At 46.0% G+C, this 14,406-nt stretch overlaps 1 protein-coding gene across 3 annotated transcripts in view; it reads left to right on the top strand.

The window, feature by feature from the left end:
- The window catches only part of LOC112228501 (DENN domain-containing protein 2A-like), a 50,166-nt gene extending 35,760 nt beyond the window's left edge, over window positions 1–14,406 (top strand). For 2 of the 3 annotated variants that reach the window (XM_042302303.1, XM_042302362.1), the window contains 16 exons: window positions 796–914; window positions 1,154–1,351; window positions 1,772–1,865; window positions 1,954–2,004; window positions 2,389–2,567; window positions 2,825–2,934; window positions 7,234–7,303; window positions 7,689–7,766; window positions 9,151–9,291; window positions 9,586–9,734; window positions 11,009–11,186; window positions 11,448–11,489; window positions 11,643–11,739; window positions 11,935–12,204; window positions 12,686–12,772; window positions 12,992–14,406. In XM_042302303.1, the coding sequence (XP_042158237.1) occupies window positions 796–914; window positions 1,154–1,351; window positions 1,772–1,865; window positions 1,954–2,004; window positions 2,389–2,567; window positions 2,825–2,934; window positions 7,234–7,303; window positions 7,689–7,766; window positions 9,151–9,291; window positions 9,586–9,734; window positions 11,009–11,186; window positions 11,448–11,489; window positions 11,643–11,739; window positions 11,935–12,204; window positions 12,686–12,772; window positions 12,992–13,023 (1,895 nt within the window). In that variant the 3' untranslated portion in view covers window positions 13,024–14,406. The remainder of the gene's footprint in view (window positions 1–795; window positions 915–1,153; window positions 1,352–1,771; window positions 1,866–1,953; window positions 2,005–2,388; window positions 2,568–2,824; window positions 2,935–7,233; window positions 7,304–7,688; window positions 7,767–9,150; window positions 9,292–9,585; window positions 9,735–11,008; window positions 11,187–11,447; window positions 11,490–11,642; window positions 11,740–11,934; window positions 12,205–12,685; window positions 12,773–12,991) is intronic. The other variant, XM_042302340.1, reaches the window with a different exon arrangement.

Here is a 14,406-nt window from a genome sequence, read left to right as displayed (position 1 = left end):
CTGTTTCAGATAAAGAGAGCAATAACTCTCACTAAGATAAATCTCAGTAGCACAGACTTTGAATAGTATAGTCAGTCAGTGATATTAGTCACTTGAAACAGCCATTGATCTAGCTGATTCCTTGATTTTCTGAGAGGAGAGGATGGGAGGGGAGGAGAAGGAGGAGAGGATTGGAGTGGAGGAGGAGAGGAGAGGAGAGGAGGGGAGGGAGGGGAGAGAGAGGAGAGGAGAGGAGAGGAGAGGAGAGGAGAGGAGAGGAGAGGAGAGGAGAGGAGAGGAGAGGAGAGGAGAGGAGGAGGAGAGGAGAGGAGAGGAGAGGAGAGGAGAGGAGAGGAGAGGAGAGGAGAGGAGAGGAGCTGGCTGTCGCAGTCCCTGTCTGATGTCCCCCTCCAACAGGTCCATCTGGTGGATGAATCGACAGGAGAGAAGAGATGAGCCCCGGCTCTGGAAAATGGGCCTCTCTGTCCCTGCCTTAATCTTATCTGCACACACAGCCATGTTTAGAGTTACTGGTAGGATCAGTCACATACTGATGCAGTTTATCTTGGTGAAATATTAGCTTGGTTGCAAGCAAGCTCTGCTGCTGGCAGGTCTGTACATACGCAAATCTGGAGCAAACAACCAAAACATACCATCAATGAATTAGAGCACTCATTTGAGAAGATTGCCATCAAATGAATAACGTTGGACATTAAAACCGTGGTTCGGTAGGATCACAGTGTGTCGCTGAGTGTAGAATGGAGGTGACAGTTGCTGTGTGTTAATGGGATGCTTTCTGTTCTGATTCCTCTATAGACCCTCCGTCAAAGGAGAACCCTTACGAAGATATAGAGTTGGAGAGAAGTTGCCTTGGAAACAAGTGCTCTTTACCCATCTCCTCCCCGTCATGCCCAGTCCCCGACACACCAACCAAGGTACATAAGACGATACACTAGAATGAATTCTCCTTGCTAGTAATGTGCATTCTGCGTATAGTGAATGTGGTTACAGCATAGTGATCAACCTCTTATAGTGATTAGATTGTGAACTAATCTTCAAAGGCAATAAAGGCCCACTATACAATTTCAAGAGAAGTGAACAAACATACATATTGATACACATCTCCTCCCCCTCCCCCTATATCTCCTTCTCTTCCTCCTCTATCTCCCACCAGCTCTCCTCAAAGCCAGTTTTCTTCAGGCAGAACTCAGAACGTCGCAGCTTCAAGCTCCTGGACCCGCGCAAGGCCAACCGGGACACCGGCATTTCCTCACCCTCCCGCATCAGCCCCCCCTCCACCCCCAGTAGCCCTGACGACACCCCAAACCTCTCAGGAGACCCTTACAACCGCAGGCGCAGGAAGATCCCCAGGGTAAAGGAGGGGGATACTAGGCTACTGAAACTTCCCCCCATTCCCATTGATTTCCAGGCAGTCTACTACTCTCATATGTCCCAATCTAGTGCAGAAGGACAAAGACAGTTAAAATGATGTGGTTAGACAGGAGACAGACAGTTAAGAAGATTTCTTTTGATAATATATTTCCTCTAGAGAGAATGTCTCCCAAAAGCTCTGAATAGCATTATGTGGTTCCTGCCAGTCTGGCTGCCAGTCTGCTAATGCCTCTGCCAACAATGCCTCCGTAATTGCCTTTTTGGCATGGTAATGACAAACGAGTTGGCTAATAAAGCAAAACTAGCCTGGCACCCAGTTCCAGGTTAATTATGTAGTGAGTGGGTGGTTCTGAGAAGCTAAGGTTGCTGATTGTTGTTGTCCTGCTTCTCCTCAATACAGATGGTGCTGAAGATCAACAGCATCTTTGAAGCAAGGAGAGGGAAGAAACGCATGAAGAGGGTGTCTCAGTCTACTGAGTCCAACTCAGGGAGAGGTGAGGCTGGGGGAGACCTTCCAGGAACATCAAGGGGGGCCTCAAGTTAACAAGAGCTGTATCTCACTCTTTTTTGTCTTTGATGCAGTGACAGATGAGAACAGTGAGTCGGAGAGTGACACAGAGGAGAAATTGAAAGGTGAGGAGATCTCAAATATCTGTGTGTGTTTTTGGTTTTACTATCCTTGTGGGGAACAGAAGTCCTCACAAGGATATTAAAACAAGGAACATTTAGACATGTGGGGACATTTCGCCGGTCCCCACAAAGAAAGTTACTATTTTAGGCTTAGGGGTTAGGTTTAGGGTTACGGTTAGGAGTTAGAGTTATGGGTTTGGGGTTAAGGTTAAGGTTAGGTTAATGGTTAGGGTTAGGGGTTAGGGAAAATAGGATTTTAAATGTGAATCAATTGTTTGGTCCTCACAAGGATAGTAAAACAAAGGTGTATAGGACTCTCTCCTTTGTAGAGGGGGCATTATTGTCTGGAGGATGTCCTTCCTTTGGTTAAAGTGTATGTTGTTTCAGTTCACAGCCAGCGTCTGTCGTCAGTGCAGTCCATGTTGAGGCAGACGGGGCGGTACCGGACACTGGAGAGGGACCTACAGGAAAGGAAGCTGTTTGAGTACTTCATAGTGGTGGCCCTCCATAAGACCAAGGCTGGAGCTCCTTACCTACCAGAGGTCACTCAGCAGTTCCCCCTAAAGGTAGGCAGAGCTGAGAATTAGTCCTCAACCAACTGGATATGCATTGGCCATATAATCAGTGAAAAAATGATGTATAAAACGCAAGTAAGTGTCTGGTGTTTTTGTCTGTGACCTACCAGACCAGAATGTGTCTTTGTGGGTTTTACACATGCATCTCTGTAGTTGTGTTAAATTGTGTTTGCTCTCTGTCTAGAGTTTGTGTGTGAGATGATATCAGATGTGGTATTGCAGCTGACCTGTTATTCTCTCTGTGTCAGCTGGAGAGAAGCTTCAAGTTCATGCGGGAAACAGAGGACCAACTGAAGGTCATCCCCCAGTTCTGTTTCCCTGACGCTAGGGACTGGGCCCCCGTTGACAACTTCCCAAGGTCAGACACAAACACACACGAACTCAACCCATAAATAAGGTCTTGACAAATTATGAATGGTAGGATAGTGAGCTCGTGTGTTTTAGCCCCTTGCTACTCGTATTAGGAGAGCACCAGTCACTTCTTCTTTACCCAATAGCACCTAGACCCAGGTCAATCTCTCAAGCACTGCTTTGTTCCCAGAAGTGACATTGTGTTTTTGAGGGGAGACAGATAATAAAACTCCTCTAGTATATACTTGAAGGGTATAGGTCCTACAGGGGCCATTGGAATGTTAGCACAAGCAGACAGGCTGCATCCCAAATGGGATCCTATTCCCTGTACACTGAGTATTCAAAACATTGAGTACACCTGCTCTTTCCATGACATAGACTGACCAGGTGAATCCAGGTGAACGCTATGATCCCTTATTGATGTTACCTGTTAAATCTACTTCAATTAGTGTATATATGAAGGGGAGGAGACAGTTTAAGGAAGGATTTTTAAGCCTTGAGACAATTGACACATGGATTGTGTGTGTGTGTGGCATTCAGAGTGTGAAGGAGCAAGACAAAAGATTTAAGATCTGCCTTTGAACAGGGTATGGTAGTAGGTGCCAGGCGCATTGGTTTGAGTGGGTCACCACCCAAAGGACATCCAGCAAACTTGACACAACTGTGGGAAGCATTATAGTCAACATGGGCCAGCATCCCTGTGGAATGCTTTCAACACCTTGTAAAGTCCATTCCCCGACAAATTGGGGGTCCATGCCCCGACAAATAGTTTGACCATAGGGCTCTGGTCAAAGTAGTGCACTATATAGGGAATAGGTTGCCATTTTAGATACAGACAGAGCCCCCTCAAACACACACTTGCAGGGCAAAGACATTGAGCTGGCTGACACACTGCCTGTCAGAGAGCCAGGGTTGGTCAACGCACACCTGTCAGGCAGACTGGAGCTGTCTTTGGAGTTGTCTTTGTGTGGGTGCTGCCCTGAGAGTAGGACTGAAGAACAAAGTAGGGCCTTATTGGTTTTAACGACATCAAGCAACGATTGGCAGAATGGCGCCAGAGGAGATGGCTGCCATTTTACGGGCTCCTAACCAATTGTGCTATTTTGTGTGTTGTTTTTTGCTTTGTTTGTAACTTATTTTGTACATAATGTTTCTGCCACAGTCTCTTATGATGGAAAAGAGCTTCTGGATATCAGAACATCAATTACTCACCTCGAACTGGAGGTGAGTCGGACGCAAAAGATTTAACACTGATACCGGACCAGGTATCCCCGTCATTCGCTTGAAGAAGAGACGCCGATACAGGGGATGCAGGTCCAGGTGCCTTGTGAGAATTAATCCGCGAGTGTGTAACCCGCCTCTACCATCCGTCCTATTGGCCAACGTGCAATCATTGGAGAATAAATTGGATGAGCTCCGTTCAAGACTATCCTACCAACAGGACATGAAATACTTTAATATATTATGTTTCACCGAGTTGTGGCTGACCGACGACGTAGATAATATACAGTTAGCTGGGTTTTCCGTGCATCGGCAAGACAGAACTGCCTCTGGTAAGACAAGGGGTGGCGGTCTGTGTCTATTTTTCAATAACAGCTGGGGCACAAAATCTAATATTAAGGAAGTCTCAAGGTTTTGCTCGCCTGAGGTAGAGTATATCATGATGAGCTGTAGACCACACATAGATACATACAAAGCTCTCGATCCCCCTCTATTTGGCAAATCTGACCATAATTCTATCCTCCTGATTCCTGCTTTGAACCCAACTACACCGCCTCAGACGCTCGTCGGATGCATCTTTCTGTACATATCTGCATACTATTACGAATTACTAAGGGAAGCTCAGCCGCGAGCTGCCCTGTGACACGAGCCTACCAAACGAGCTAAATCACTTCTATGCGCTCTTCGAGGCAAGCAACACTGTAGCATGTATGAGGGCACCAGCTGTTCTGGACAACTGTGGGATCACGCTCTCCGTAGCCGATCTGAGTAAGACCTTTAAACAGGTCAACATTCACAAGGCTGCAGGGCCAGATGGATTAGCAGGACGTGTACTCCGAGCATGCGCTGATCAACTGGCAAGTGTCTTCACTGACATTTTCAACCTGTCCCTGACCGAGTGTGTAATACCAACATGTTTCAAAGAGACCACCATAGTCCCTGTGCCCAAGAACACCAACGTAATCTGCCTAAATGAATACCAACCCGTAGCACTCACATCTGTAGCCATGAAGAGCTTTGAAAGGCTTGTCATGGCTCACATTAACACCATCATCCCAGAAACCTTAGACCCACACCAATTTGCATACCACCCCAACTGATTGTCAGATGATGTAATCTCTATTCCACTCCACACTTCCCTTTCCCACCTGGAAAAAAGGAGCACCTACGTGAGAATACTGTTCATTGACTACAGCTCAGCGTTCAACACCATAGTGCCCTCAAAGCTCATCACTAAGCTCAGGACCCTGGGACTAAACACCTCCCACTGCAACTGGATCCTGTACTTCCTGACTGGTCACCCCCAGGTGGTAAGGGTAGGCAACAACATGTCTGCCACGGTGATCCTCAACACAGGGGCCTCTCAGGGGTGCGTGCTTAGTCCCCTCCTGTACTTCCTGTTCACCCATGACTGTGTGGTCAAGCACAACTCCAACACCATCATTAAAGTTTGCCGACGACACAACGATGGTAGGCCTGATTCTTTTTTTTTTTTTACCCCCTTTTCCTCCCCAATTTCGTGGTATCCAATTGTTAGTAGTTACTGTCTTGTCTCATCACTACAACTCCCGTATGGGCTCGGGAGAGACGAAGGTCGAGAGCCATGCTTCCTCCGAAACACAACCCAACCAAGCCGCACTGCTTCTTAACACAGTGCGCATCCAACCTGGAAGCCAACCGCACCAATGTGTCGGAGGAAACACCGTACACCTAGCGACCTGGTCAGCGTGCACTGCGCCCGGCCCACCACAGGAGTCGCTAGTGCACGATTAGACAAGGATATCCCTACCGGCCAAACCCTCCCTAACCCGGACGACGCTAGGCCAATTGTGTGTCGCCCCATGGACCTCCCGGTCACGGCCAGCTGCGACAGAGCCTGTGCTCGAAACCAGAGTCTCTGGTGGCACAGCTAGCACTGCGATGCAATGCCTTAGACCACCCGATGAGACATTCTATAGGGAGGATGTCAGAGACCTGGCAGTGTGATGCTAGGAAAACAACCTCTCCCTCAACATGATCAAGACAAAGGGAAAGGAGGGCCGAGCATGCCCCCATCCTCATCGACGGGTCTGTAGGGGAGCAGGTTGAGAGATTCAAGTTCCTTGGTGTCCACATCACCAACAAACTGTTATGGTTCAAACACACCAATACAGTCGTGAAGAGGGCACGACAAAGCCTGTTCCTCCTCCAGAGACTGAAAAGATTTAGAATGGGTCCTCAGAAACTGCACCATTGAGAGCATAGTGACTGGTTGCATCACCGCCTTTTATGGCAACTGATCGGCCTTTGACTGCAAGGCGCTACAGAGGGTAGTGCGTATGGCCCAGTACATCACTGGGGCCAAGCTTCCTGCCATCCAGGACCTCTATACCAGGCGGTGTCAGAGGAAGGCCAAAAACTCCAGCCACCCTGGTCATAGACTGTTCTCTCTGCTACCGCACGCAAGCGGTACCGCCAAGTCTAGGTCCAAGTCTAGCTCTCTTAACAGCTTCTACCCCCAAGCCATAAGACTGCTGAACAGCTAATCAAATGTCTACCCAGACTATTTGCATTAACCCCCCCTTTTTTTACACTGCTGCTACTCTCTGTTATTATCTATGCATAGTCACTTTACCCCGATCTACATGTACATATTAACTCAAGTACCTTGACTAACCTGTACCCCCGCACATTGACCTAGTACATTGATTCTACACCTGTTTTATCTACACCTGTTGTATGTGACAAATACAATTTGATTTGATTTTAACAGGGTGGTTGGATTTTTCCTCAAAGCAAGGTCAATGAGCTGGCTATGCAGCCAACTGTTTTAGATATTCAAAAACTCAACGTCTAGTTGATGAATAAGATCACCTTAAAAGAGGTGTGCTGTAACTGACTCAACACACACAGTCAGTGACATAAATCAGAAAAAGCAAGGAGTACATTTTTCAAAGTTGGCTGGTTGAGGTTGTTTTTTGAAATACAACCCTGACAGTGGTTTGAGTGCTCTATTCTCAACACACAACTCACTCCATTTCTTAGCAGTTTTATCGTTCCAATATATGATTAGTTTCCAACCTGTGTGAATTATGTTATTTTCCAGTGAAACGTTCTCCTTCGTCCTGACCGGTGAGGACGGGAGCAGACGGTTTGGATACTGTCGTCGTTTACTGGTAGGCAACTAAAATGGCTACTTTTTTGAATTTCCACCTTATCCACTTCCATGTGTAGGCCTGTCACCTACCTGAGTGATGATAGTGATTGGAAATGCAGTGTTACTCTATTTATCTGAATCAGTTCTTGACGTTTTCTACTGCTTGAGCTCCTGTTCCTCTTTTAGAATATTTGCTCAAAAGTATTGTGGAGCTCCTGCACCTAAATAGAAATACTACCGGTACCCAAAATGAGTACCATCACCTACAGTATTTCAGTCCAGGTAAAGCACTGATATAAGTTCAAGACGGAGAGCCTTATTTGCACAGGTCTAATCCAAGTATTGTCTGGGTACTCATGTCTTCTGATGTGCTGTTTGTTCTGACCCTGTCTAAATATCCACAGCCCACTGGGAAAAGCCGGAGGCTTCCAGAGGTCTACTGCATCGTCAGTCGGCTGGGCTGTTTCGACCTCTTCTCCAAGGTACAGTATACTATGTGAACACAGCAAATTGGCCAATTTTACATAGTGTTGATTTTCCAATGTAACATTTATAGTGTTGATTCAAGAGTTAAATTAACTATGTAATGTTAAATTAACATTCATTGGTTTAACATTCATTGGTGTTAATAAACAGAGTTGAACCAAAACCAAAACCAGGTCCATCATTATCATATTTCCCAGCATGCTCTATTGCAGGTAGATTTTTTTTTAAAGAAGATTTTCTATGTTTTTGCATGTACATTGGACTTATTTGCCCCCGTAACTGAGATTTTGTTCCAGTTTAGATGCTTTAGGTAGTCTTTTATCTTAGTCTTCCCAACCCTGGCAGTCATTCTGAATGCAGGTTGAGTTCAGAAAGACGTTCTGGTTGGATACCAATAGGAATTACACTTTACTTTACAAGCCAGCAATAAGGCCACTGTATTAGGGTTTAACTAGGCCTTATGAAATACGTATTGTCTTAAATAATTATATTTTAATTATAACATATTTGCTTAGGATCTCACTTGGTGAAGGCCACAGGACTGAAAATAAATGAATGCAACAATCATGTCTCTGCCACTAACAAATACAGTCAGTCATGGGTGGTAACTCAATTCACTCGAAAGGCACACTGGGAAATGTGCAAATAAGGCTTTACACTAAGCAGTGTGTTCATTTAACACTGAAAAGTGTGGACCTGTATTGACCCTGGATCAGTGTTACATTTAACACAGCATTGATTTAACACTGGAGAATTTGCTGTGTATAGATCTATACACCTAGGTCAAAGAGAGACAGTGTTTCATGGTCAGGCCAAACTCCTGGGAAGATCTCAATTGCATACTCATCGCATCCTCTCTCCGTGCCTCCTTCTCAAAACCCATTGAAGGAGATGGACCTCTGGCTTTCTCCTCCAATGGGTTTTGAGAAAGAAGTGAGGAGACAGGACGCGAGGAGTATGCAATTGAGATTCTCCCCAGCCTTCAGTATAGCCACCCACAGCCTCCCACAGGGAGAGGGACTGGAGCCAACATAAAGGACCCCACAGGGAGGGACCACCCTATGCATCCACAGAGCCCCACCCTCCCTCTCCCTGGTTGCCACTTTCCCACCGCGGCATGTTGGGCTGCTGCCCTGGCCCCAGTACACAGAGACACATATGAACCCCAGCTGAAGTAGTTACCGCAGTGGAATAGTGGGTTAGGCTCCCCTGTAATGAGCTACTGATTCATCTGTGTGAACGTGCATGTGCAAACATCTGTGGATGTAGGGGAGCATGTGAGTGTATAGTGTATACAGTATGTATTCAGAATGCTTAGTTTACTTTGTAATGTACTCTATTCCATATTGAATTATGTATATGTTGTGTCTGACTCCACAGATCCTGGATGAGGTGGAGAAGAGGAGGGCCATCTCTCCAGCCCTTGTGCAGCCCTTCATGAGGGGCATCATGGAGGCTCCATTCCCAGCCCCGGGAAGAACCATCACTGTCAAGAACTTCCTGCCTGGCTCAGGCACTGAGGTGGGGGGGAATAGCTGTGCACAGCAGGGTTGGGGGGCTAGAGCACAGACCTCAACTGGCCATGTCACTTTACTGTATTCAAAACATAATTGATTTGAGGTCTTATTTATCTAGGTAGTATGTCACTTTGTCTATGTATATGTATTTGGTGCTTAACTCTGTGTGTGTTTATGAATCCTGTCTAGATGTGTATAGGGTATTTATATAGATCTCTCTCTGGTTCTCCATCCCTCTCTCCCTCCTTTTCCCCTCTCCCTCTTTTTGTCTCTCTCTCTTTCCTTCTGTCTCTTGCAGGTGATAGAGCTGTGTCGTCCGTCTGACTCTCGTCTGGAGCATGTAGATTTTGAGTGTCTGTTCTCCTCTCTGTCGCTGCGTCTGCTCCTCAGAGTCTTTGCCTCTCTGCTTCTGGAGCGCAGGGTCCTCTTCACCGCTGACAAACTCAGGTGGGACACTGTCCAAAAAGAACTCCCCCCTCTCCTAGACCCTTACAATAGCCCCTGTATAAGGAGGAGCTATTACCGTATACAGTAGCTTACACCTATCCAGTTCATTCAAATGTTTAAAAGACTGAAACTTCTGGGGGCTATTGGGACAGGGACAGGAACCAGGGGCTTGGGGGTTTATGCCAGGGCTATCGATCAGTCAACCTTCTCTAGCTACTCCTCTACTGACTTGGGATCTGTGAGGTGGGATCAGGTGAGAGGCAGCGGACAGTGAAAAGGATATGACAGACACACACACGACCGACGGACGGTCAGACACACGAGACAGATGACTCCTGGACGAGAGAAAGAGAGACAGAGTGTGTTAAGGAAGGAATGCTGTTGTGTTATACAGTTGTCTAGGGAACAATAATTTCTCTCTGGAAATATGTCATGGAAGCCAGAGACGGGGTTAGTGTAGAAAGTTAAACTGTAAGACTGGTGTTTGTGCAACCAATTGACACACTAGCATCCACTAATCACCTGCTATTGATGGGCGCCGTGAGATAAACCCTTGAATTGCTACACTGGTCTTTCTTGACATGCTAAATACTGTAGGCTTTCTTGGATATACAGTACATTGCTCTGTGTAGTGTGCTACTTCATTGCTTTTTAAAAGCCCACCTGAAATGCCTGTGAATCCACAATAGATTGTGTGCCGTTCCACTGTGACATTTTTCTACTGTTGCATTGAAACGAGTGGAAACCTGGCCTCGCAATCACTGATTGTTTTTGAATTAATTAAATGAAAACAGACACACATATTGGAGGCATTAAGTTAACAGTGTGGTGTTAGTTCATTCGCTCCCGCAGTATATATTTTATAGTGTTAAATCCCACTCCCTTAAAAAAAAAACTTTACAATTCCTCATACATTAAAGCCATGCTTAAAAATTCAATGTTCAGTTTTATGTTCCAAAATAAGTATTGGGTAATCACATTTGAATCTGCTAACACCATCTTGTGGTAGAAACGGGAACTACATTGAAGACATGCTGCGGTTATATCATTTGACTAGATTTTAGTAGTTGACACCCTGTTCTCTCTCTCTTTCCAAATATACATCTCCCATCTCTCTCTCTCTCTCAATTCAACAACTGCTATATACGCATGAATGGGTGGTTGCCACTGTTGCCAAAGCAATATATATGAGTATTACAAATGAGCAATGTGCTTGATCAACAATAGTCATCTCTCTGCCTCGCTCTCCTGCTCTCTCTCTCCCCTCTCTGCAGTACTCTGTCTCAGTGCTGCCATGCGGTGGTTGCTCTACTTTACCCTTTCACCTGGCAACACACCTACATCCCCGTGCTGCCCCCTGCCATGCTGGACATAGTGTGTACCCCCACACCCTTCATTGTGGGTCTGCTATCCAGCTCCCTGCCCAGTCTCAAAGAGCTGCCCATAGAGGAGGTGAGACCAGACTCCCGAGCCCAGCTGACTGTGTGTGTGTGTGTGTGTGTGTGTGTGTGTGTGTGTGTGTGTGTGTGTGTGTGTGTGTGTGTGTGTGTGTGTGTGTGTGTGTGTGTGTGTGTGTGTGTGTGTGTGTGTGTGTGTGTGTACCCCTGACCTCAACTCTTTCCTCCATTAAACAATGGTCTCTACTCTGAGAAAGGGCTGAGGCTGCCAAACTGACAGGAAATGACATCACCCTGCCCTTTGCTCTCTCCTTAGGTCCTGGTGGTCGACCTCGGCAACAGCCGCTTCCTCAGACAGGTATAAACCTCTAACAACAGTACCTATAGCAACAGACCAACAACATACTGTATATCTCTTAAACAGTTGTCTACAGCTATATATGTAGCAACACCTCTATGCTCATGGGACACGGTCATCCTTTCCTCTCACACCTCGGTCTTTCCTATCCAGCTGGATGACGAGGACTCCATTCTGCCTCATAAGCTGCAGGCTGCTCTGGAACATGTTCTGGACAAGAGGAAGGAACTGGCCAGTGAGATGCCCACCGGTTAGTCAGTGCTACTATGTTAACACGTCTCGCAGAAGGGTCTTGTTGTGACCGATACAGCCTTGATGAAGGTCTATGTGACAACTGATATTTTTATTACGCAAGCATATGACCTCTGTGTTGAAAGGCTCTCTTACTCTCTCTCTCTCTCTCTCGCTCTCCTCTCTCTCCCTCTCCCCTTCCCTCCCTCCCCAGACTCAAGCTCCCTCAGTACCGTGGTGTCGGAGGCCTTTGTATGTTTCTTCGTAGAAATGGTGGGCCACTACCCTCTCTTCATGGGCGGAGGGGATCGAGAGGATGAGTCTGGAGCCCCCTCCTCCCCCACGCCATCCTACTTTCAGCGCGAGGCCTTTCGCAAGGCTGTCACCTCAAAGAGTCTGAAAAGGTTCCTGGAGGTCTTCATGGAGACCCAGATGTTCGCTGGGTTCGTCGCAGAGAGAGAGCAGCGCAGGCAGGGTCTAAGAGGTACGGGGAGAGGGGGTACAGCCAGGCAGAGTCTAAGAGGTACGGAGAGAGGGGGGTACAGCCAGGCAGGGTCTAAGAGATACGGAGAGAGGGGGGTACAGCCAGGCAGGGTCTAAGAGGTACGGAGAGGGGGGTACAGCCAGGCGGGGTCTAAGAGGTATGGAGAGAGGGATACAGCCAGGCAGGGTCTAAGAGGTACGGAGAGAGGGGTACAGCCAGGCAGGGTCTAAGAGGTACAGAGAGATGGGGTACAGTCAGGCAGGGTCTAAGAGGTACGGAGAGGGGGGGTACAGCCAGGCGGGGTCTAAGAGGTACGGAGAGAGGGGGAACAGTACCAGGTTATGGGCACCGCCATAAGATAAGTCTGCTTTTGGAATCTGTAAGTCTGTCTGAAATGCATAATTATATGACAATTTTGCACAATTGTCTAACAGTTGTATGTGTTCTCATTATTCTACTGTTGTTGTTGTTGTGTGTCCAGGTCTGTTTGAGGTGAGGTCACAAGACTACCTGGACTCTCTCCCAGGGAGCGAGCAACGTGGGGTCAACAAATTCCTCAAGGGTCTAGGTGAGGCCCAAATCCTCTCCCATACATCCTATCCACTCTAGTACCTGCATAGATCATATCCCAAGTCACTCTGGATAATAGTTTCTGATTCAATTGTCATTGTAAATTGTGATACATGAGTGAAACTACATTCCTCCTCAATGTATGAAAGGGTTGCCAGAACTTGCCTCTCACACCAACGTTTTTTGATCCGGTTCTGTTGCCTGTTTTCATTTTCAGGAAATAAGATGAAATTCTTGTCCAAGAAATGATGCCTCGGGAAGGAACTCCATGAGAGAGAGAGCATGTTCAAGAGAGGTAGAGGAACAAACCACTTCGCCTAAAGAAGTCCAAGGACCTGAACTCCCTGTGGAATGCATGGAGTAGGGGATTCTGTGTGTCCACAAGCTTATGGACACATACTGGGCAAGGACTGAACAGTCCCTGGTTTAGGAATCGGACCAAGAAACATGAATATTGTCCTAGCCTGAAGACACAGACCCATTAAGGAACATCGTTCTCCATTGAGGTTACTGAGTGTCTTTCCGTTGCCTCTATTGTGGAGAGCTTACTTTTGTGAAGCGGTCAGTCTTTATAGTGTACATTGATGTACTGTATAGCACAGCCGATTTCCCTTCCTAGAGTTGGTATATAGAGGGTCCTCCCTCTATGTCACTCAGAAATGACTGACTCCACCCTCGATCCCGAAAGGCACCAATGAGAACTTGAGGATGTTGCTGGGTGGCTTAAGAATAATTCAATTTTGTACAGTAGCTTTTAAACATTCCACATATTTCTTTTGTCTTTAAAAAAAATAGTACAACTTCTTTGTTAACAGGAGGCTTATACGTTAATTTATACTGTATAGTTTCTAGAATAACTTTCTCTTCCTTTTTTTCTCCTTCAAATGAAAGCAAAAAAAATCTCCTGTAGTTTGTGATGGACTTTATGTAGTCTGATCAGACGATCGATTGTAGAGCACTCTAGGTTACTATTGAGGAAATGTACCACTGTGATAGGAGAGTGAACTATGGAATGGACTGGGTGTACGCCAAAAAGAGGAAAAGGAGAGGGGAATGATCAGAAAATCATTCCTGGATGAAGGCAAAAATGAATCGAGTGGGTGAAGTGTGAAATCAGATCTCATGAAAAGAGCCATGTTTAAGATGGACTTAATGTTGTAGAAAAATATGTTCAGTATGTACGACCAATCAATATATGTCAATCTAAAACACCACTAGTTTCACTATAAACTTGTATTATTTTTAATTAAGAAATACCCTAAGTTTATTTGATTGTGTTTGATCTTGCAGAGGATGTTATAGACAAACAGCTATCACAATGTTATAAACTGCTTATTCAAATATGTTATGTGTTTTATAGGTCACATAATTGTTTTCATTTTAACAGACATGCAAAAGGTTACTGACTTGATTTCAGATGGAACTGTACAATGCACAACTGAAACCTTACCTGTTAGGTAATTACCTATATGATCCACTGGAGGGCGCTCTATTATCTATTTAATTCAAACCTGACAGGCTCCAGTTGTTCAGAGTCCAGTTAACCGTCAGTGCTCAAGGTATTATGCTTTCTGTAAAGATGAATTGCACAATCGATTTTCCACGTTTGCTATAAATAAATAACTAATGATA

Source organism: Oncorhynchus tshawytscha, linkage group LG01 (assembly GCF_018296145.1).
Source record: "Oncorhynchus tshawytscha isolate Ot180627B linkage group LG01, Otsh_v2.0, whole genome shotgun sequence".
Taxonomy (NCBI): domain Eukaryota; kingdom Metazoa; phylum Chordata; class Actinopteri; order Salmoniformes; family Salmonidae; genus Oncorhynchus; species Oncorhynchus tshawytscha.
The sequence above is the reverse complement of the archived record's forward strand: the minus strand, read 5'-3'. Positions and strand labels throughout refer to the sequence as shown.